At 44.8% G+C, this 23563-nt stretch overlaps 1 protein-coding gene across 4 annotated transcripts in view; it reads left to right on the plus strand.

The window, feature by feature from the left end:
* Positions 1-151: 151 nt before the first annotated feature.
* The window catches only part of RANBP10 (RAN binding protein 10), a 76474-nt gene continuing 53062 nt past the window's right edge, over positions 152-23563 (plus strand). Inside the window, exons 1-4 of one of the 4 annotated variants that reach the window (XM_075765207.1) lie at positions 318-446; positions 796-1050; positions 1394-1505; positions 19710-19762. In XM_075765207.1, coding sequence (XP_075621322.1) covers positions 19714-19762 — 49 coding nt within the window. In that variant the 5' untranslated portion in view covers positions 318-446; positions 796-1050; positions 1394-1505; positions 19710-19713. Of the gene's footprint in view, positions 447-795; positions 1051-1393; positions 1506-19709; positions 19763-23563 lie in introns of all 4 variants that reach the window. The other 3 variants (XM_075765206.1, XM_075765205.1, XM_075765208.1) reach the window with 3 other exon arrangements.

Raw genomic sequence — 23563 nt, forward strand, 5'->3', positions numbered from 1 at the left:
AGGGGCGGGGGGGGAACACGCTTCCCAGCGTGCAGAGCGCCGACGGGAGGGGCGGGGCTTCGAGCGCGGGGCATTTCGGGACTTGCAGTCCCAGCGAGCGCGGGGGCGGGCGGGCGGGAGCGGCGCCGGACTCCGTTTCCCGTCGTGCAGCGCGGCCCCATTGTGGCCACGCTCGCACCCCATTGGCTGGCGGCCGGAGCCGGGCCTCGCTCCCCGCCCGGTGACACAAAGCGAATCCAAGATGGCGGATGCGGGCGCGGGGAGCCTGCACGGGGGGGACGCGGCGCTGCCGTGCCCGCCCGAGGAGCAGGAGCTCAGCCAGCGCCTCCGCCGCCTCTACCCCGCCGTCAACCAGGAGGAGACGCCGCTGCCGCGGTCCTGGAGCCCCAAGGACAAGTACAACTACATCGGCCTCTCGCAAGGCAACCTGCGCGTCCACTACAAAGGTGCCGGGCTGGGGCGGCGGCGGCGCCGGGTTCGGCTTCGGCCTCGGCCTGGAGCGGGGCGGTCCCGGCGCGTCCTTTGGCCCGGCGGCTCCGCGGGGCCGGTGGGGCGGCGGGCTGGGCCGGCAGCCGGGGCCTCCGCCGGGGCGGCCGCGGGTCTGGCAGCGCCGGGGGGGGAAGGGGCCGGGGCCGGGGCCGGGGCCGGGGGGAGCCGCCGAGCTCCGGCCGCGGGGCGGGCTGCCCGGCGTGGGTGCCGGGACCGGAGCCCAGGAGGCGCCGGGTTTTCCCGAGGTGGTCGGGAGCCGAGGGCTCGTCCCCCGGCGGAGCGGCCGCCTTATATAACGCTTTGCAGTGTCACCAGCCCGGGCCGGGCGCTCGCTGTAGCCACATCGCCTGTTTACCCCGTCATCCTGCTTAAAACCCGGCCCGGGGCTGGGATGGCGTCGAGACGCCGCGTAACTGGGGCTTCGGCTCCTCCAGTTTACGGAAAATAGACGCTCGCAGACTTGTAGGACTCGGGGAATCGCACCGCTGTTTTTCTTGCTCGCTATTGGAAGCTGTTCTCCCTACCACCCAGCGGAGAACCGATCATTCCTTTTCCTGCCTGGTTAGTAAACACTGATGTCATTCCCCTCTTGTGTAATCATTTTTGTCTTCTGTTCGGGTACGTTGGTCTTCAAATTATATACGTGGGGAGGGGGAGAGGTAGTACCGCGAGTCTTTCTCAGTGACTTTGCAGTGAAAACAAAGGAAAAACCAGGGTGCTCGTAGCGTAGGGAACGTTCGTGGTGGCGGCGCAGGGTTGTGCGTTCTGGTTCCCTGAAAAGTGTGCTTTAAACTGTTGGATATTTGTCGAAACAGATCCCCGCTGTGTTCAGAAAATGGTGGTTTAGGTCAAAACGTGGGAGAGTTCAAATCCCATCGGTACTTACAGCTCTGTTCTTTCCCAGGTCACGGTAAAAATCACAAAGATGCTGCCTCGGTCAGGGCTACGCACCCTATACCCGCAGCCTGCGGCATTTATTACTTTGAAGTGAAGATCGTCAGTAAAGGTAGAGATGGGTAAGTGCTTTATTTGAATCTGATGCTTGGTGATGTGTATATAGCTGTTCTGCTGTACTCTGACCTCCTTTCCGGAAGGGTGAGAGGTCCCGTGGCTGCTGGGTGTAACAGGCAGGTACATCAGGAGGTTAGATTCTCTCGGTTACTAGATGTAACTGTGGTAGAACGCACTGGAAGTAGAGGCACTTATGCAGCTGCTTTCTGTGCTGTTTGATACGGGCAGATGTACAAATTTAGGAGACTTTAGGTCTCCGGTGTAATGTACATTCAAATAGTTTTTCCTCTTGCTAGCTAGGTCTGGTCACACAGATTTCGGGAATTATCAGAAGTGAAATGAAGTAGAAGGGAGGAACCTTGAACTTAATTTTGGACGGTTAGAGAGATGTTTGCTTGGTGAAGAGTAGTCATAGCGGTACTTGAGCACTGGAGGAGAACTCGTGAGACTGTTTTTTTAGAATCCCCGAATGCATGATCAAGGAAAAGACGTTCAACGTGAGGGAAATGAGATGATTGTGAATATAGGCTGGAATCTGTGCTACTTCAGTCTAGGATCTGAATTTAGACTCGAGCCATTGTCTCAGGATAGATCGCATCACGGAGTGCCGTGACAGATAACAACTGTGGAAGCTTGGGAGACTGCTGGAACCAGCAAAACATTTTTCCTGGTCAAATCAGGTTTTTTGTGATAATATTTAATATTGTAGGCTGCAGTTGAGACTGCATTTGCCCTGTCTGTCTATACTCCTTTGAACGGTAGCAAGTGGAAGAACTGCAAAAGCAGCAAATCCTGCCGACAGCATTCGAAGCAGCCATCCCTTACTAGGCGGCACTTCAGCGAACTGAACGGGCAGTGGGTTTTGCATCTCATCCGGTGTTGCGCTCGCTACATTGGGCAGGATTTTGAACCAGGATGTATGTGGAGTTCCTTTAAAGCAATATTCAAGATGTTGGGAAATGTGGGAAAGCCATCAAGGGGTATTTCTAGCAAGGTCTGGGTTTCTACTGCTGGTGTAGATTTAATTTTTAATCGATATAAAGGTATCAGCCTGCTCTGTGTGTGTGTGTGTTTGGCATTTTGCATTGCTCAAGGATGAGTATGGCAGGTATAACTGTGCTGATGGGAAAGCCACACAGGTATAGAATGCAATTAATCAGTCTAATCCTTCAAGAATATCGTTTGAACTCTGGCTGGTTTAGGGGTCTTAGGGCAGAGCAGCAAACATTCCTACTAAAAACTAAATGAAAGTCCTAACTTCTCACTGTTGAATTTTTTTGCTGTCATTGTTGAGTTGAGAACTGGCCTATTTGTGAAGGGATTTGCAAAGGATCTCGAATTGTGCAGCATTTAGGCTGATAATAATTACTAGGTTATCTGTGCAGAGGTGGATGCGGGGCTGAACGCTTTATAAATGCGGGGAAATGACCATCTTTATTCTTCCACTTCACTGACTTGGCGATTAACTGTCTGTCATATTTTGAAACCCTGCACTTGATTAGTTTATGCAACTGCTAAAATGGAAATAATTTACAGTGAACTTCCAGACAATTTTCCAAAGAAATCACGTTACGAAAGGTCACTGAGCAGCACTTACCCCTTACTGCATTCTAGATCAATCTTACAGCGACACAATGGAATTTGCTGCTTGTTTCCCAAGATCAGAGTTCTCTATTGTTGTTTTTACTGTATTCTATAATTACAATTCTCAGGAATACTTCCAAAGGTACGGAGCCATGTATATTAACATTACAGCAACACGAACATGAGGTGTTGATAGCTACGATCCAAAGTCAGTGCAGCGGTGAGCCTCGGAGAGCTTGTCTGATGTCTCGGCCATTTCTGTGCCTTGTTTTTCTTTTCCTGGTAGAAAGTACTCCAATTTTTATGTTGCATGCTGTGGTGCTGGGGATTTTTAATTGTGAATTTATATTGTAGCTGCTGCCCATCTGTCACTTAAGAAGGTACTTTTGTGTGTCTCATCTTTAAAGTTTGAAGTCTGCCGGTTGGAGGCTTGGTACGTTGTAATAGTGAACTGTGGCAGAGACATCCTGCTTCTTAGGATGCTCTCCAGGGTTTATTACACCATGCTGGCTTCAGTTTAAAGGAATAAAAGTCTGGAAATCTAAAGAAGGGATCGAAGGGAATGAAAGGAAGTTTTCGAGTGGCATAGGTGGTAGAGCATGTCCCTAGGAACTCAGCTGGAAGCCCTTTAGCAAGGGGAGAGGAAGAGGAATTTTTCTGAGCTCGTATCCAGAGTGGATGCTTCAGGTGTAAATTGTTATTTTATTTATGCTGTACGGAGTGGTGAGGTGAGGATCACGTGGTGTTATTCGCTGTGTCCCCCTTGCTGAAGTTTGAGATAGCTTTTCACATTTAGGTTTAAAATGTGAACGATCAGGTTTCAAAACAAGACTTACTCAAAATACTTTTGCGGAACGAATTTCAGGAAGTGTGCTTTGAGGAGTTGTGATTGATTTTTTTGCTCAACAACTCAAAGCTGTCATCTTTCCGTGCTGATAAATTGTTAGTCTAGCACTCTACGCTCTGGTTAGATGCTGACAGTTGCTAACGAACAACAGAAACTAAGATTGCAGGTAAGAAGCAGGACAGAAGCTCCCAGTGGCTTTTACGTATGAATCCTGAAGCTCACATGAGGACTTCTTTGCAGCCTGACGAGAGATGTTGCCCGTATGCGATCTGCTGTTCTTGAGTTGGCATCAGACTGTGCCAGTTCCGGCTTGGCGATGTCACCGTGGTAGAGAAACCTGAGCTATCGAGACAACTGAGGTGTCGGTACCGCCTTTTAACATCCCCCTTCTGTTACTTCCATGGGGCTAAGGTGATTTAAATCCAGTGGTTCTCTCCTTTGTGTCCTCCCACCACACTGTATCCTAGCAGTAAAAAGAAACCTCCTCACCTCCCCCTGTTTTTCAGGCAGGTTATTTCTCTGCTGGGCTTTGCAAACCCCAGAGCCAGCAAGGGAAGAGGGAGGGACTGCAGCCGCGCAGAGACAAGGTGCTTCAGACTGCCACGGCGCTGCGCCTGTAGCTGGCAGAAAAGCTTCCTCTTCGCATTGTTTTTCTCCCCTGCCCTTTACCACACCTGGTCCGTAAAGGTGCTTTTGTTAAAGAAGGAAATGAAATGATTTATGAAAACTCTCCCTTTACCATCGCTAGACTTTTTTGCCTTGGCATCAGTAAAATCTAGCTTGGATTACTGGCGGATGTTTCCAAGGAAGTACAGCATGCAAAAAGTCCATTTGGTGCACTTAAGAAACTTTTAAGATTTATCAGCCTTTCTTAGCTTTGGATCTTCCACTGCTCGTGCACTGAGATATAACCACAATCCTTTGAGTTAAAGAACGGTGACTGAGATTTACTTTTAGCTGAAGGGTGGTCATTTCTCATCCTGGTGGTTTTAGTCTTTGTTGATAAGAGGTCGTGTTTATTTACTGGGGTATTTTTGTGGTTTTTGTTTTGTTTTTTTCTGTTCTGGGAGAGGGGAGGCTGCCAGGCTACAGTTGGTAACGTAACAAATCAGATCTGTCAGTAGATTGATCTGTTGTTTGTGCCAATATTTGTTTGGGGAGCTGATTCTTATCCTGGGAGCCTAGAGGAGAATTTAGTTTACAGTCTCTAGTTGCAGCCCTCTCCTCACCTCCTTGTCTATGCTGAACACACAGGGAGTGGTTCCACACCGCTTTAGGATGATACAAGGCAAGGCTGTGGGATTCCGCCCTTCCGTTTGCCACGTGTTTCTGTGCATTCCCTCATGCTGACCATCTGTGGCTTGGTCCTATGGTGAGCTGGTTCCAGGAGATAACTGCTTGAAAACTGGCCACATCAAAATAATGATGATGATTTAATCTATTGACGTCACTGTCAGAAATTGCTGGCTGCTTTTTTTTTTTTTTAACTTTGAGGACTACTTTTCAGGGTTCTGCTCCCTGACGCGGGCTGAAGGTGAGTCAATAAAGGGATGGGCTGAGCTGGGAGAGGGAAGGGTAGGATTGCAGCAACCCTCGCTTAGTTCCATTCAAGGTGTCGTTAAACAGTTTTGTCTTAGGACTCGCTGGGTACTTAATTCCTGAGCCATTGTGCACGTGTCTCCTGAGTGTTGTCAGTTGGAACAAAAGGACAAGAGGCAACAGGTCACAAGTTGTGGTGAGGGAAACATCAACTGGACATAAGAAATTTTCCCCTTGAAAATGGTTAAGGACCAGAACAGGATGCCCAGAGGGGCTGTGACATCTCCATCTTCAAATTTGCCTGGGCGAGGCCCCAGACTGCCTAATATAACTTGGAGAGTTACTTATGTTTTGGGCAAGTGGACGAAGAAGGAAGGTCCCAAGGTCCCTTCCAGCCCAGACCTCTCTGTGGTTCTGTGGATGGCTTGCTTCCAGCATTCCTCAGATGAACAGACTGGCAGAAATGTACGTGACTCTCATGTTCTGAGCTGCCACAAATAACTCATGCTTTTATCACGGTGGTGTTTATAACAGTTCAACCTTAGTTATATTTGAAGCGCTGGACTCTTACCCTCTCTCTCTCAAATACGTGTTTCTGTTTGCTGTTGATTTGTCAGCACATCTCGCAGCTTCTGTTTCCCCATTAGATGTTCTCTGCTTGGTAAACAGGAACAGTGTAAGACTCATCAGGGTAGGGCAGTCAAACCCACAACTTACAGGCTGCTGTGACTCAGGAGGACGATTCATCTTTGTCCTCTTTGTGGCAAGGTGGCTTGTCTCGTGGGTGGCAGTGCTTGCTCCTGATGGCCGTTTCAATTTCTTCACCTGTTTTACCTCCCCTAGCCACGCGGTGGGTTGTGATGGAGTGAGGCTGGGGAGGACACCCCACAGATTCCTGATTCTAGCAAAAAGTCACCTGTCCCGCAGCCTTTTCTCCATTTCTGAGCTCCTCCCGGGAAAGACATTCCAGCAGTCTGCGGATTGCCCTTGCAGTGGCGGTTTGCTGTCGACAGCCGTCTTTCCTGGTAATTGCTTTTTGGACTCATGGATGCTTTGGTGTGCTGGCGTTCTGCAGCCAGCCCGACCTCTTCGGCAGCGGCAGAGCCTGCCGCCTGTCCACGGTGGCTCCGCGCGTCCTGTGCAAAGGAGAGCAGAGGGGATGGAGGCGGCACAGCCCTCGGTGCCAGGACAGCCAGGCCGTTTTGTGAGGACTTTGAGCCGTAAAGGCTGCCGAAAGAGCCAGTCTGGCTTTTCTTCTTGACATGATGTTTTTGGGTTTTTTTTGTTTTTCTTTTTTAAACCCTTTCCTTTGTGCCAGCACTAGTGACTGTGTAATGAGCTGGATCATGTTAACTCTCTTTTTGTTGGATCAGTCCCTGATACAGTGCTTTCTGTGCATTAAGTGGGGAAGAGGAGACCTTGAAGGACAGAACAGGGAAGGTGGGAAGACATGGGCAGCAGGGTGTGTTGATGTCCTCCTCCTTCCAGCACCGGCTCGAACTGTTTCACGGTTGCTTTGAGATGTGCGGCCCGTTGTCCAGAGATGTCGGTGAGCGCTAGCTTAGGTTGTGGGCGTTTTTCTGAGAGAGGGAGGAAAGAGTACTTTGAGGAGAGCGGTCAAAGAGCTAATCTAGCTTACTCCATACCGTAGTTTATTTAAAATCTTCCTTTAGCTTTCTTACACGAGTGCACCATATCTCAGACTTAAAAATAGCTTAGTTTCTCTCTGACCGAAAAAGAAAAATAAAGGTCAGATGTGTTAGTTGTTTAGCAGTCTTTACATTAGCAACAAGTAATCTGCCCCTCTCTTCCTTGCTTACATTTCTCCTTGCCAACTTTCCATTTCTCCTCAGCATATGGTGAGTGTGAGCGCTCTTTGAAAAGCCTTTCAGGCGCGTGCTCTAATGGTTTCCAGATGCTGATAGAAGGCCTGTCCGTGAAGCGCTCTGCCGTCGGTGGCTTTAACGGCACGGTTGTCTGTGTGCATCCGTGGGCTGGTTATACCATGGGCGCCTTGTAACGTCACGCGTGTCTGGATGTGGCTGTAGGGAAGGCTGAGGAATATTCTGGGGCAACTGAGGATTTCTAGTGTCTGCATGTGCTCTGTGATCCCTTATTTGTATCTGATAAGCCTGTAAATAATTGATTTCCTCCCCCTTTTTTATTTTTTCCATCCTGGTTTCCAAGAATCCAAAACCAGCACAGAGAGGGGGTTGTTCTTCTGTTTGCAGGTATGTCTGCTTACTTGAATTTATGCTGTTCCACAGACATTCATTTAAACAGACCAACACATAAATAAATCCCCCCAGGTAGGTTCAGTAAACAGTTCTCCCCTTGTTCCCCTGTGCAAACAGTCTTGCTTGCTCAGCTACTGACTGGCTGTGCTTTGGTGCTCTGAGGTGTAGAGATACTCTCATTTTCTGCAGAGGTTTCACGTTAATTGGTGGCGTCTCGTATGAGCTATTATTCTTTGTCGTTGTTCTGCTAAACTCTTGCAAAAGGGAGTAATAATTGAGAGCAGTTGTTTCAATGTAAAGCAAGTTGTGAGGTTGGAATATCTGATTTGCAGTTGATAACATTTTTAATTTTGGGGTTTTTTTAAAATCGATGAAGTGGAAATTGAAACTCAGTGCTTTATAGCAGTGTCACGGGCCCATCCGTTGTAATGGTAGCCTATCAATTTCTCATTAAAATAATTTGTGGAATTAGGAAATGAAATGGCAGTAATGATATGTGACTTTTTCACTTGTGATGTGCGCGCTTTGTCTGAAGTCTGAGATCTCCCAGATTTCAGGCTGTGATTACTTCGTTCTGGGTTTTTTGTTTGTTTGTTTGGGGTTTGGTGTTTTGGTGGTGGTTTGGGGTTTTTTTTTTTCCCCTTCCAGTTAGAGTTGTGAGATTTTGACCAGTAAAGAAGAAAAATTTCAGGAAAAGTTGTGTGTTGGGTTTGGTTTTTTTTCTTCTTCCTCCTCCCTCCACTCTTTCTGAATATCTGTTATAGAAAAGGAGGAATATGGCAAAAGTAAACTCTAGCAAAATCAACTTAACATCTTTAGAATATGCGAAGCATTATTACGCTTCAGTTCTTCAGAATATGTTTACAGTTAAATCATAGAATAATGGGAACTAATTGTTTAAATGTTCTAGGGTTATGGATCTAAGCAATTCTCTGCTCAATAATTACATTGTTCAAGTTGCATAACTTTTGTAGAGTTTTTATATATAACTTTTCCTTCACTTAGGAAGCTCTGGGGTGATGAACTGCTAAAGAATTTATCACTGCTGTGGAGCTTGACTCTTTCTTCAGCTCAGCCACTGACCCTGGGAAGCTGAATCCTCTTAATGGTGTTACGCGACTGCACCCCCAGATTTTTTTCTTAACGGCTTTTCTAGGAACGGGGTTTACAGTGTACCTGTGGTATAAGACCGGATCTCCTTTTCCCCACTGCAGTTTCAAACCCGGAGATACAATCTGCCTTCTTCTTTACAAGTTCTTTGTATTGGTGCTCTCCACATCTAGCCGTGGTTCCTCATGTGGAGGTGGCAGCGTGTAAAGGGCTGTGGGCTCCCCGTGGGTTGCTTTCCCGGCGCTCTCCCTAACTCTGGGTATTTGTTTTTGCTTTCAAGAGAAAGTATTCTTCTCTCAGAAATACATCTGTCGAAACTTTGTGTGCGTTACTTTTTCTGTAGTGTGTTTTCTACATTAAAAAAAGATAGTTATGTAAATATTGCAGTAATTTTTTTCTGTAATTTCATGATAACTTGTGTTAGCAGGTAAATCCTCCTTGCATAAGAATTGTTAATATCAATTTCCTGATCGAAGCCTAAACCAGAGCAAATTAGGCAATTTCTCTCTCTCTTGAGAGAACTAGCTACCTGGCAGCAGAGTGTTTGCTTCTGATTTGGGTATTGCGTTTACACTGGTCCCGTGTGTTAGTGGAGAAAACAGGAACTCGAGCTGCTGTTTGATGCTGCCTGTTAGGATGGACTGAAATGCAAGATGAGTCTTCAGCGTGAAACTTGCAGTCTTTATATGACTTGCCCTCTTTAGGATGCCTTTCTGTTAGATATTTGTAGTACTCCAGTGTCTTTTATTTTTACTGTTTTCTAGGCTTTGTTCCCACCAGGAAAAATGGCCTGTTGATTAGTCTGGCAGTCCCGGAAACCTGTTTAACTTCCCTAATATATCGGATAAAAATTTTCAGCAACTCTGAACAGGGCATTTGTTAATCAGCAGGACAAGCTGAACAAAAATTCTACTTATTCAATTGGGTGTAACCAGAATAAATAATCAGAGAATTAATATCAGTAATGCTTTATGCTGTTCCCAGACTGAATGTGCTTGCCACTGACATGGTTTGTATGAACTTTATGAGTACTTAGAGAACACGTCAGCTATCAGGAGTGAAAAAATCAAAAGTTGGAACACGAAGGTGGTGGGACACCTTAGCTTCGGATACAGTTGGTTTCGACCACGGTGCATTGCGGGGTTTGGGGTCCTGTTGGATGTGGTGGTGTTTGGGGTGGCAGGTGGAGAAGTCAGTTATTCTGGCCAGATCCTAGAGGGGATTTTCACCTGGTGAGGCTTGTATTACACCTTTTCTTTCCTAAATGGTGCTCAAGTCAAGTCTTCATCTCCGATCTGTGTTTTCTGTCTTTTGGTATTCCTACATATATTGCTAATCTACATCATCGACCTTTTCCCTTCCTGAAGGTAACACAGAAAAGGGACAGATTTGGCCCTTCCTATAGCTGACAGATACCAGTTGAACGTGATCCTAAAATTGGAAGGGAGCTGGGAATTTGCCACCTAGGTCTACCGAAAATAGTTTTTTATTCTTCCTCTCTAGTTTTGTCACTCGTAAACAGACCGAGGAGATGTGTTATGTCACCAAATTGCTGCCTCTTAATTTTGTTCTGCTCACTCACCTTCTCTTCCATGCTCTTGGGCTCTTAGAGCTTCTCTGCCTTTCGAAGGGCTGATGTGCAGTGGAGTCCTCCATGCCTCAGGATACTCGTAGCTGTTTTTAATGAGCTCTTAAGAATTTTATTTTCTTGCCTTTATCTACTTCTTTTCAGCCTTGCATTATGTGTTTTTACTGACCTCCGCTTGAGGAATTGGGATTCTTTCTGGAGCCTGTCAGTTCTATTTCTGAAGCAGTTACAGAACAGCACAATATCCATGAATAAAACCAGAACTGCTTCCACTTTAGAAATTTGTTATATTCCATTATGAAATAGTTCCAAAGTATTTATTGTTAGACTGAGGAGTCAGAGACTGTTGGAATCCAGTATTTTATGTACCATAGGTAGTTTTTTTAAACAGATGTAACTTGTTTTTTCACTGCCTTAAATAACATGCTCCTTCCCCCCCCCGCCGTGACAATGCGGTTTCAGGTGGTAAATTGATATGGGTTATCATTTCTCACCACTCTTTAAACCTGGCGTGAAGCCAGGGCCCACCTCAGACAACAAGAACGATAGTTCGGAGCTTTGCACAAGGGACTAGGAGAGTCTCTGACGTGCTACCAGTGTGATGGGGTGTATTCTTAATCTCTAACTTAATAATTTCGCTTGATTATTTTAGACTTAACTCTGCGTGTTGAAAGAGCGGGGCTGCATGATAGCTGGGAGGACAGGATTCCTGCCAGATTGGTGTGGTTATTAGAAAAAAACACAGGATGCAGCAAGCCTTTGAATCACAAACCCACCTCTGGAAGAGAGGAACATCTCAGGTTCAGCGTGTGGCTAAGCTGCGTTGCTTCGTCTTGGCTGAGCCACGTAATAAAATGCCATCCCAGGAATTTCTACCGTGTGTTCGTGATAGTGTTAGTTCACTACTGAGCAGGGGATGACTGCTCTAAGGGAAGTCGTGGCCTGCAAAACAAATAATTTAACGTCTCTGGTTTTAACTCTTGAAGTTTGGGCCTCGGTGTATCTCGGCATACGTAGTAAAGCGTGCTGTAAGGAGAGACCTCTGTGTCAGGGTGATGCCGCACAGTAAAGAAGAGTTCTAGGCTTGTGACCATTAGATAGCCAACCAGTGCTAAACCAATGTATTTTTTTCATGTTCGTTTCCCCAGCTTTCAGATGGGGTGAATTTTGTCTGCCTTCTAGGTAAGCTTCACAGGCACTCGAGAGAGGAGCGGCATGGATTGTTTCACCATCCTGACTTGGTACCTTTCAACAGGTTAAGAAATAAATAAAGGGGAAACATAATATCATTCTTTTCATGGCAGAGCCTTAATAAATCTGCTGTGCTAATTGTCAGAACTAACATTTGAGATGAGTACTCTTTTTAAGTTTCTTGGAGAATGTCTTGTAGCTTTTTGGGTAAAGAAATACCTCCTTCTTTGTTTAAAGTATACTGCCTTGGTCCAGCTAGGACCACGGACTAATTGCTTTCTCCCTCCTTCTGCCCCACCTTTATTTATTTTGCGTATAGCAATGCCTCCTGAGGGCTGGGCGCTTTCCAGGCATTCAAAGGGAGATGTTCGTTGCTCCTGGGATCCTTAAAACTGAAGAATAAAAACTACAGGTATACCTGAGTTCTGTTGCGGTGTTCTCCTCTGTGCTACCCAACAAATGAGTTCTTCATTCCTGCACTTGAAAAAGCCAAATAGATGCAAGTGCTGGAATTTGAGCATTACTACTTGCTGTCAGAGGGCAGGTCTGTTCTTAAGTTTTTCTGCTGGGTTCATGGGGATTTCTGTGGGCTGCTCGCACAAAGTAGCTTTAGACTAGCCAAAAAAACTTCTCTTGCGTTGACTTTTTGGCAGGCTCTGTGGGTATCATGTTTGTTCCGAAGAAACATCGTTTGACTCGAAGAATTGCTTGTCACATGGGTGGATTCCCCTTCTGGGGACAGACCAAACGCGGCTGTCGGTGCGCTCCTCTACTTGTACGACTGTGTAACAGTTAAACCGGCCTCTTTAAGAGATCCCTTTGTTTGGATTTAGGTTAGTCAAATCCTGTCCCGGTGGCAATATATAATGCTTCCTGGCTGAGTCAGTGTGTCTGAGACCTTTTGTATCTTTAAGAGTTAAATTTTAATTTAGAAGTACAGTCATCGTTTTGGCTCTTTCCATCACTTTTCCAGGGAAAGTCTTTTATTGGCAGAAGCAAAAAATAATACATATTTAAATATACAAATTTAAATTGCACCATTGAAAATATCTACACTGCACAATCCACCACGCAAGTTCTCTTAGGAGCCAGAAGGGAATGCCATCCTATTTAAACCTCACTGTGCTGGGGTAGCAGCATACACGCTGATGTTTACTGCTGAAATACTTGGGAACTGGGGGAGGGAACCAAACAGCTTTGTCTCTTTGAATTTATTCTTACCATGGTCATGGTGCTGTAAGATCTAGAGGGGAAAAATGTTCGCAATCCTGCTGGTCATGTGCGGTGCAGAGCCAGCATCTTTTGGCATGAGGGCTCGCTACCAAGGTCCGTCGTTCATCTGCTGCGGCCGAGGAGAGCCAGTGCGTGCATAAAAGAGGCAGAGCCGATGTTGTGACTGGCGGTAAGTGTGGCTGGTTCAGTCCGTTCAGATTCTAAAAAGCAACTGGGCAGGGCTGAGGTGCGGTAGGAGTCTGGAAAAATTTGGTGCTATGGTAACTGCCGGGGCTGCTTGTAAGTGGAAACAAGGCTGTTCTGATTGAATCACTAGCATGTGTCTGTGTTTATTTTTGTCGCTCTGCTCTATTTGGAATTGATCTACTGATGCGGCATTTTTGAAGCTTCTGATCGGGTGGGGGGCCAGTTCCAAGTATTCAGTCTTCCCTGCTGAGAAGGTGGTTTTGAGAGGTCACTTTTCCATGGCTTTAGCTAAGGTATACATCTTACATGTGATGGATAATGGACTTAAACGTATCATTACCCAAAACCCTAAGAAAAGATTATAATTTTTTTTCCTGTTCAAAAGTGGGTGCTAACATTCCTTAGGCATCTTCCGTACTGCTGTATCAGTGCTTCACTCGCTGTGTATCCTCTTTGAACCCCTCAGGAAGGGGCTCCAGATAGCGGATGCCCCATACGGAGTCTCTCCACACCTGAAACCTCCAAACCCAGTGCCGAGGAAGGCAGGCAGACTCTGTAGACATTGATGATGAGTAATATTGGATGTTATAATTTATTCATTTTAAAAAACCCAAGTGGTAGGTTGTGCTTGATGATGCCCACAAATACTGTTTTAACCAGTTTTGAATTCACTCTATGCACTAAACTGGTTTGGAGCATTTGGAATCGAGGAAGTGAGAAGCTCTTCTGCACCAAGAAGTTCAGAAAAGCAGCTGATGATTTTGGTGGTGGTGCAGTTGAAGATGAATTTTTTTTTCCTCTCAATTTTCAAGAGAACAGAGCAATTTTTTTTTTAAATCTGAGGCTTTGTAGGTCTCAAAGCTTATTTCATTCATCACTTCTGATGTGTTAATTGATAGTAGAAGGGGAAAGCAAAGTAGCTAGCATCTTCTAAAACAATAACAGCAATCAAGTATGTGACAATTAGAAGTTCTGGGTATAAGCTGTAGATTGTGGAGTTGAAATCCAGCATCGTGAGACAGTCTCATTTTATTTTAGTTTAGCTGCAAATTCTGTGTACAGTTCCACAGTCATTATGGTCTTATTTGTAAAGTTTGTCTTAAGCTTTAAATGAAAGTGAAGAGCAAAATTTTGTGAACCAGGAAGGCTTGTGGTCATGTTGGTTTGTTTGGTTTTGATTTTTTTTTTTCCCAGTGACACATTTCCAAGGTGTTATTACAGTGTAATCTTAAATTTAGAATTTCTGGATTTGTAGTACTTGCTATTTATAAAAATACAAGCTTCTAGTCCTAATTTAAAGCTGTGTTGTCTGAAAATGGAAAGATACTCTTGTATGCGTTTTTGCCCTAGGTTACGTGCATGGGAGTTGCTGCCGTACACAAAAGGGGGAGGATGAATCTGCATAGAAAATAATAAAGTTAAGCAGGATAAGCTGAAGTGGAAGACGACCTGTTTTATCCAAGTTCAACAGTTATGTTATTTCTTGTAATTTCCTGCAGTTTGCTCAGTATTGTCACCCTCATGGTGACGATGCAATACAATGGCCCGACAAGGGGTGGGGACAGAACGGAAGCCATCAAAATGCTGTGGCCATGATTCTGACGAAGCTGTGCACCAAGGTTGTGTGCAGAAGTAAGGAGGGATGGAGTTGGCCAACGGCCCTGTGGCCCTGGGGCCGTGCTGGGTGATACTGAAATTAAGGAAGCTGACACCACCAGATGATGGAGCTGCGCTAGAGGAGACCAAGTGGGCACAGTTTTACCGTGTTTCACCTTCGGCTTGGCCAAATAGATCAGCACATGGGAAACACTCCCTGTGCCGAGAGGCACATCCTGCTCATTGAACCAAATTTGGCAGCTGCCAGCAAATCCAGGAGGCCTTGGGCTTGCTAATGTGAGGAGGTGAGGGTGGTGGGGATCATTCTGCCAGAGTAACTGAGTGGTCTGCTCCTTGACAGACTTTTCCTGAGTTTTTTTCGGGTGTGCCAGAGTCAGGACCAAGCACTCCGGTATTATTGCACCAGGCTTAGATGGTGCCTTTATTGTGTGTTCAAACAATTTGGGCCCTTGAATCACAGCTTCCCTGAGGCTTGAACTATTGCCAGAGGTGGCACTTTGCGCTGCTCCCTGAAGCAACGTAGACCTGGAATGTAGTTCTAGCTGTGAACTGTGATCATATTGGATAATCAGTGTAGATGTGTGTGAACTGCTGGAGAGACTCAAAATGACTTGAGAGTTGACATAATTAAGCACGAGGGTGAGAGAGGATGGCGATATGTCCTCCAAAAGTTGAAATTTTCTTAGGTGAGAAAAATGGAAAGAACAAACTTTAAGTTTAAAAAAAGACTAAGGTTGACCAAAATGACTTGAGGGACCTCTGGCTCAAGTTCTGAAATGTTAAAGGAGTATTTTTCCCCCCCAAACCATCAGGGGTGGGGAGCAAGCTGGAGAGTCTGTAAAACCAAGGGATGATTCAGGAGAACTTTTTGTGAAGGGCTCTGAAAAAGTAGGAATGTTTAGAGGCTCCCAAATGCCAGTGTTTGCTGTTAAAGGATTATCTGGCTCAAGTTGAAGAGTTAATACAACAAAGATGTCATTTGTCAATAAACCACATGCAAATCTTTGTTTTTAAATGATTCTCTGGCTCCTGTTGAATGGTTAATAGTGGTGTTTATCCATAAAATATAGGAACAAATCTTTAGGGGTTATCTGGTCTTCATTCAAGAGATCTAAAGAATGAAATAGCTGAGCCATTAACTGTGGGGTGTGATGTTTAAAAAGTCTTGATTACAGAGAAGAAAGAGATGTGTGTGGTTTGTTTTTTGGATCCAAAGGAGGGAGATCACATAGTGCTTTCTCTGGAAGTCTCTTCTGTCCTTGAGATCTCTACATCAGAACAGAACCTTCCTTGTAGCTTTTTTTCTTCAAGTGAACACTAGGTTCAGGAGCCCTTTGGCCAAAGAGGCAATGTGCCAGGCAGCAGTCATCATGGCATGTTTTGTTTGTGAGTTCAGGGTTGTTCTGTAGATCAGGAACACACAGTCTTTTCTGGATGATCTAGGCTGCTTGAAGACTAGGAAGAAAGCTGGGTTCAGCTGGTACGATCAGATCAGGACTTAGCTTGCGGTGTATGTGTGTGCCTCAGGAAGTTCTGTCTTTTCTCAGCTTGGCCGATAGCCTGCTTTATGCACTGCTAGCCGAGAGTTTGCTGCCTGTCAGCAAAACTGTCCTGAGTCAAGATCCTGTTGAATCATTTAGGTTGGAAACGGTGTTTCTGTGGTCATCCAGTTCAGCTCCCCAGTCAAAGCAGGGCCAACCTCAAAGGTACGTAGGTTCCTCAGGACAACGTGCAGTCAAGTTTTTGCCTATCTCTGAGGGTGGAGATGCAGTAACTTTTCTGGGCCCTTCTTCCAGCGCTTGATCACGCTTGTGCTTAAAATCTTTTTAGTAATGTCTAATTGGCGTTTTCCTTTTTACAACTTTGATCTCCCCTTCATCTTCTTAAGGCTGAACAAACGCGTTTCCCTCAGCTTCTCCTCATACATATGTGGCTTGAGCCCTCGACTGCCTTGGTGCCTCTGCTGCACTCACAAGCTCCAGTTCGTTACTCTCCCGTGTGCTGGAGAGCCCCAAACTGAATATGATACTCCCAGGTGCTCAATAGAGGGGAGCAAATCCCTTCCCTTGACCTGCTGGCTGCATTCTTACTGGTACAGCCCAGGATGTGGCTGGTGGAAGTAGTTCTCTTATCGTACTGCTTCATCATGTTGGTCTTTCCACCCTCCTCCTCATTTCCACCTCCTCCCTCTTTTGGGTATTTTTCTAAGCGGTCTTCTTACTATTTCCTTTTTCAAACACTAACGCTTTCCTGGTGCTTGTGTAATTACATAATTTATGCATGGTGAGAGCTGAATTGTTGAGCATGAGCTGATGGTTGTGGTCCCTGTGGTGCTGAAGGCATAGGGAAGAGCAGAAAAAGTTCTGTATGTAAAACTCTTAACCATTACGTAGGAAGTTGAAAACTAGGACCTTTGCTATTCCCCACCTTTGCACAGTTCTGGGCCTTGCCCAGTACCAGAAAGGGAAGTGAGGAGGAACAGTTCTGGTATGTTGCTGAGGAATTGGTCTGAGGAGGAGAGGTCCAGATTCTCTGGAAGCTGAGGGTCTTCTGAAATAGAGCATGTTTTCTAAAGAAGGGACTGACTTAATTTAAAGCACTGTAAAACTGGGATTCACGTGTTTAAAATCAGAGAATCCCAGACTGGTTTGGGTTGGAAGGGACCTCACAGCCCACCCAGTGCCACCCCCTGCCATGGGAAGGGACACCCTCCACTAGCCCAGGGTGCCCAAAGCCCCATCCAACCTGGCCTTGAACACTGCCAGGGAGCCAGGGGCAGCCACAGCTTCTCTGGGCACCCTGTGCCAGGGCCTCAGCACCCTCACAGGGAAGGATTTCTGCCTCACATCCCATCTCCATCTCCCCTCTTTTAGGTCATGCCACCAAGATGTGAAGTGTAGAGAAAGACAGAGTTGGCCATGCTTGTGAAGTTGTGGTGCTATTTATTAAGGAGATCATAGACTAAGATCTATAAACTTATAGATCTCTATGGATTAAAATTCCTATGTAAACAAGAAAAAAAAATAATCTGTTACTACCATTTCCATGCTATTTGATTGGGGTGGTGACAGCAATCGAGATGGAGAAGTCAAAAACAGGCAGCACTTGCTGCAGGAGACTTAACCCACTTAGCCTGTAACTTTGGGGTCCAATTCTGAAATAATATTTTTAGACGTGGTTAACGTTTTATGGAGCAGATAGTCGGGGAAGCTACAGGAAGAAAGGCGGTACTGTGAAAGAATAGCAGGACGCTGGCTGCGGCCTGTTTGGATTTATACCTTTACGTGAACAAGAGCCCAACAGTAACTGTTAATTCCAAAGCGCAGTAACCTAAAACTGTGGAAGTTTGTTAAAGACAAACTGAGCAGGGCAGGGGTTTCTGTCATTCCGGGAGATATTAAGAGAATTCCAGACCATGCAAATTAATAGAAATAGAACAAACAAAATGAGTATATGCATAAATACTGCAGTGAGGAAGAAGAGCCTGGCCGTACCTTACAGTCCTGTTGAACGCAGCAGTAAAGATCGGTCTGCCTGGATTTGCAAAAGCCATTTGGCAAGGTCCAGTCTCAGAAATTCTTGAGGGACGTAAAGGAAACGTGGGATAAAGTGAAGGAGCTCGTGCGGTTGAATGGTGGGTTAGACGGTTAGCTAACGGGTAGGGAAGGGGGCAGAGAAATGAAAGGTCGGTGTGTGTGTGTCATGGCCACTCGCCTCCCTCCAGCTGAGCATGTTCACCGGTGGGTTTCTGTGGGGATGGGTGCTAAGCCTCTGATCTTTGCTACCTTAATAAATGACCCAGAAGTGAAATTAATAGTAAGATAATAATTTTTGCTACCTAGAGTTGTAAAATCAAGGGCTGACTGTGAAGACCTGTAGAATGGTCTGACAGTACCGGGTGACTGGTGATAAAATGAAGGATGCAGTTCAGGCTGGAGAGATGTAAAATGGTTCTCATGGGGGGGAGAATAAACAATCCAAACTTGACATAGAAAATGGTCTCGGAGCTGCCTCTTACGGTTTGTGTCCTTGTTCCATGGAAAAATCAGCTCAGTTCTCATCTGCAGTCAAAAAAGAAATGTAATAATAGAAACCAGGAGGGGGAGGAATAGAAACCAAAATGGAGAACATCATTATATGGTTGTCTGTGATAATCACTGTGTGTTTGTGTTGTGAACGATGCTTGCGGTTCTGGTTTCCCCCTGCTTCTCAAAGAAGATACAGAACTGGAAGTGTAGCAGGAGTATTAAGTGGTATAGATTAGCTTCCGTATGAGGAACAACGGAGTAGATTGGGAGTAGTCAACCTTGAGAAGAGACCATTGGGGAGTGCGGTGTGAATGAGGGCTTTAAAATCCTTGAGAAAGTTAACGGAGAAATGCTATTCCGCTCTTCCAGTTCTGAAAATGCAGGTACCAAGCGAAACTAGTTTGGACCGTAACTGAATGGTGGAACCGCAGGATGTTGTCTGTTCAAAGAGCTTACAAAGGCTCAGAAAGCGATTGGATTAATGGAGGAAAACCTGTTGGGGTGCGAAATGCAGAAAGACCACCTTTTGCTTAGGAAATTGTGTAAAATAGGTTGGACAATGAAAGAATGTTCTGGGAAAGTACAACTGTTTGCTCTGTCCCGTGCATCTGCTGCCAGCTATTTCTGGAGTCAATGTATTAGGCTAGACGGACATTTATTCACATATACTACATCTGCCCTTATGTAATTTTTTTACTCTCTTGTTAATCACCTATACAAATATTTTTTCTGATACATGGAGAGACCCCCAAACACAGCAATTTAATTGCTGATTGTTTTCCAGTCCTTTTCCTACCAATTAAGGGCTAAGGAGTAGCTGTAATTGTATATCAAAAAGCTGTCAGTCACTAAAGCAGTCTGACATTTTACCTTGGATTCAAGAGAAGACTAAAAAAGTAAAAAATCTTTCATGATTTCAGCATTCTTACCTTAAATGATTAGTGGATTATGGTGTTTGGGTTTTTTTTCTTTTCCTTTCTGTATTTCTACTGCAGGAAATCTTGTGGATTGGCCATTCTGTACTTGACTGATATTTTGTTTTTTTGAAGGTACATGGGAATAGGACTTTCTGCTCAAGGGGTCAACATGAACAGGCTTCCTGGTAAGTCACTGTTAAGATTTGGTTTGGCTTACAGTCTATAGTAAATGTTCATTTGAAATAAAGATTTTAATTTATATATATGAATTAGCGAATGTGTGTTTCTCTTAATAAAATGTCATGACTTTAAGCACCTTACGTCTGGAAGTTGCAAACTATTGAGTGTTATCCTAATTGAGTTACTAGTATTGTTAATGTAGTCATGATGATTTTAGCAGATAGTAGAAATTAATATTAAACTAATGAGCAATGGGTAATTGCTAATAAACTAATGAGTAAGATGATGAGCTTTCAGATAGGCAAGCTCTTCTTTGCATCTGAAAAATAAGTAGCAAAATAATTTGACATTTAATGTGTTTATCCCACTTGACAAATTTACATGAAAGAACCTGAAAATGACAGGATAATTGGCCTGTCATATTGTCTGTCCTCTCTTCTTTCCCTCTTTCAACCGAAAAACTAGAAAAATGTGATAGAGTGGTATTTCCACTTTAATATTTTTTTGCTTCGTTTGAAATGTTTGGTTTTAGGTCAGCCTCTGAATTGGTTAAGTAGCTTCTTTTTAAAAATAAATAATTAGTAATCTTTCTTTAACAATATCCAATTTATGAGGTAAAACTAGAATTTCTAGATTTAGATCAACATAGTGACCTCTGTAGTAGGAATTCTTTCAGCTGCGTTTGAAACTAGAAGTTGTCTTTGTTTGGTAGAACGTAAATGTTCTTCAAGTGCCAGAAGGAATGACGGTGGGTTCCCAGTGGTGGGGGCTTGCTTTGGTCTTGGGTGTGATTTACTTCTGGTGGAGTTGCTTTGAAGCTGCAATGTGTGTTCAACCCTTATTATGCATCTTGGTATCTCCAAAGGAGAAGGTTTTGTGAATATCCTAACAAAAGGAAGAGCTTCTGTAGGGTTAGCACTGAGACCCTTGTGAATTCACTTCTTGGTGAGGATTTTGCTTTCGTCTTCACTGGTAACCTGCATATTCAGAGAGCGGAACGTGCTCCTTTTTTCCCCTCATAACCTCCAAGAGAAAATATTGCAGCATTGGAGCAAAATCCCTCGCTATTCTGTTAGCAAAATACGTGATTCTGTAGCTCTGTTGTAAATTTCTGAAGTGTGTATAGCTGTGTTTCTGAAATTCTGCTGAGACTGCAGACGGAGTCTCAGCAAGAAGATGAAAAGGGGACTAAGACAGCCGGGGTCATTTCAGAAAATAGCCAACTTTCTGGTGCCCATTCTTCTAATTGTAAATCTGCTGCTGAATTTTCCAATGACCAGCTGCCTTGTCTTGTTACTGAAGAGAAGCGTGGAGATCTTGGAGTGCACGATGGAGCATTTGGGACCTTTTGCATTGATAGAGAAGAAATTTGGAATTGTAGGCTAATTGCATTAGTTAATGAGTTAAATTAAAATTTCACCAGTGAAAGAATAAGCATTGTTGTTTTAGTGACAATGTCAGCGTAGCGTGTGGGCCATTCATAAATCACAGCTGTGGTTAACAGTTGCAGGCAGATTTTCCTTTTCCAGGGTCCACTTTGATCATGTTTGATTGACCTCGAGAGTTGTCTTTTGGGCACTGTCAGAGGCAAGTCCGAAGACCTGTTGGTCTGACTCGGGCACAGCATTCCTTGCATCTCCTTTTCTCCAGTAATTTCAGATTTGCCCAGAGGGCTTGTGGAACCTCTAACTTTGGAGATATTTAGGACTCAGCAGGACATGGCCTTGACCAACCTGATCTAACCAGACCTCCTCTGAGCAGGGGTTGGACTAGGTGACTTCTGGAGGTCCCTTCCCTCCTTAGTTATTCTACACTCTCCTTTTGGAAGAATGGTTTCAGTGACGCCCATGTTTTAAAGAATTTGCATCTTACTGCAAGCTGTAACAGTTACTGCAGACTTTCGTGGTTGGACTCGATCTTAAAGGTCTTTTCCAACCTGAATGATTCTACGATTCTGTAATTGTTAATGGTTGGTTATGACAACTACAACACACACATTGGAAAGAGAATTAAGGTCACAGGTCTTTATCCACTCAGAAGTAGAGCAGGGAAGGAGGAAGGTAAGACACTGCCAGTTTTCTCAAGTGATACTTGGTTGCAAAAAGGTAGGAAATGTCTAGATTGAGATGATCTGGTGTCAGCAGGTATAGAAGTCTCCGTTTTCAGACTCCTTCTCTCTCTGTGCTCTCTTTCCCCATAATCCTCTTGACCCAAGTCAGTTGTGTGCATGCACAAGGTGAAGCATGAGCCTAGTCCCATCATCTCTTCCCAGGATTGAAGTGCTTGGCTGCTTGGAAGTGGAGCTGTTTGGCTATTAAGGGAGCACATTCTGTTTAAGAAATGGCTCTCTGGCCTCTGCCATGGAAAGAGGTGGGATTGGCCTGTAGACTTGGCCTGTAGACTGCTGGTTAGATTATGTTTAACCTAGGGTTTTCCTGGGATTATAACACAGATACATATATATGTAACACAGTTGAATACTGACCTGGGATGATATGTACTGAATATCATAGGTGTGCTGTCCTGGAATTGAACAGCCAACATATTTTTTTTTCCCCTTTTAGAGACTAAAAATAAGCCAAACCACTTCTGATAAGTGGCTTTAAAGCCCAAGAGCTACATGGGCAGTGTTTTGTGGCCAGTTTGAATCAAAGTGCCTGTATACTATTATTATTTCTAGGGTGTATGTGGTGAATGTGGATTTCTTTTCTGAGTGAAATAAAACATAGAGTGAACTTGAGACTTCAGATGTGCTTATTTAGCAATGAATTGTACAAATTTGATCCTGTGAACCTGTCGTTTGATCACATGCAGATTATGCTGCCAAGAGTGATTCTGCGGGCATAGTTAGGTCCATCTCTCATCATCTGTGTAAAATGAACTGCATGGCTCTGTATTACAGCTCAATAATTATCTTTCTGGCTTTTGGAGAACGAGACTGGTTTTTTTTTTTTTTTATAGTATATTGCTCAAGTAACTGAAGTGAGAAACATATATCAGGCTTAACCATTACCGGGTCCTTCGCAGCACAGGGTGAGCGAGAGCTCACAAAGAAGTGACAGACTTTGGAGTCTTGATTTGGCTTCACGTCAAAGTGTAATTTTAACTTTTTGTGACCTGAAACCCTGCCAGGTTTCTCTCCTTAGATCCTTTCTAAGTCACTCCTGCTTTAAAAGATCAATTTTCACTCGGTGTGCTGGCAGGGCCATATGTGACCCACTAGAAGTAGTGGTTTGGGAGCCCAAAGCCAAAGTTGGTCCCTTTCTTGTTCCCGCTTTCAGTGGGGATCCTTGGCACCCCATCAGCCCTAAATCAAAGAACAGTCTTGCTGCTGGGTTCTGTCTCAAACTCCTTTCCCCCCCTGAGAACACACACTTTGGCCATATCCAGTTCCAAGTCTCAGGGCATTTGTGCTTTATGCCAAATTTATTTTGGCTCGAGCCCAGCTCGGTGCTGGTGGGGGTAGTGCTGAGCTTTCTCTGAAGGTTGGAAGTGTGGTTGGAGCAACCTGAGCGTTCCCGTGAACTACCCCTCTCTGCGTTGCGAACAGAGACTGCTTTTAAAAGGAGAGCGCCCTGTCCCAGTTCGACTCGAGGTTTCTGTGGGCTGTGCTTTGAAATTCAATCAGCAGGTCTGGAATTACTGTGGCATTTGTATTGAAATGCCAACTTTTGTGACCCTGACATGTCGTGATGATGGTTTTGTGGGGTTTATTTTATTTTATTTTTTAAAGGGCATTTAAAACACTTACTAATAACCATTCTGCTTTAAACTAGTGGCTTTTATTGAAATGTCTACTCCCTTCT

This window comes from Balearica regulorum, chromosome 13, assembly GCF_011004875.1.
Source record: "Balearica regulorum gibbericeps isolate bBalReg1 chromosome 13, bBalReg1.pri, whole genome shotgun sequence".
Taxonomy (NCBI): Eukaryota; Metazoa; Chordata; class Aves; order Gruiformes; family Gruidae; genus Balearica; species Balearica regulorum.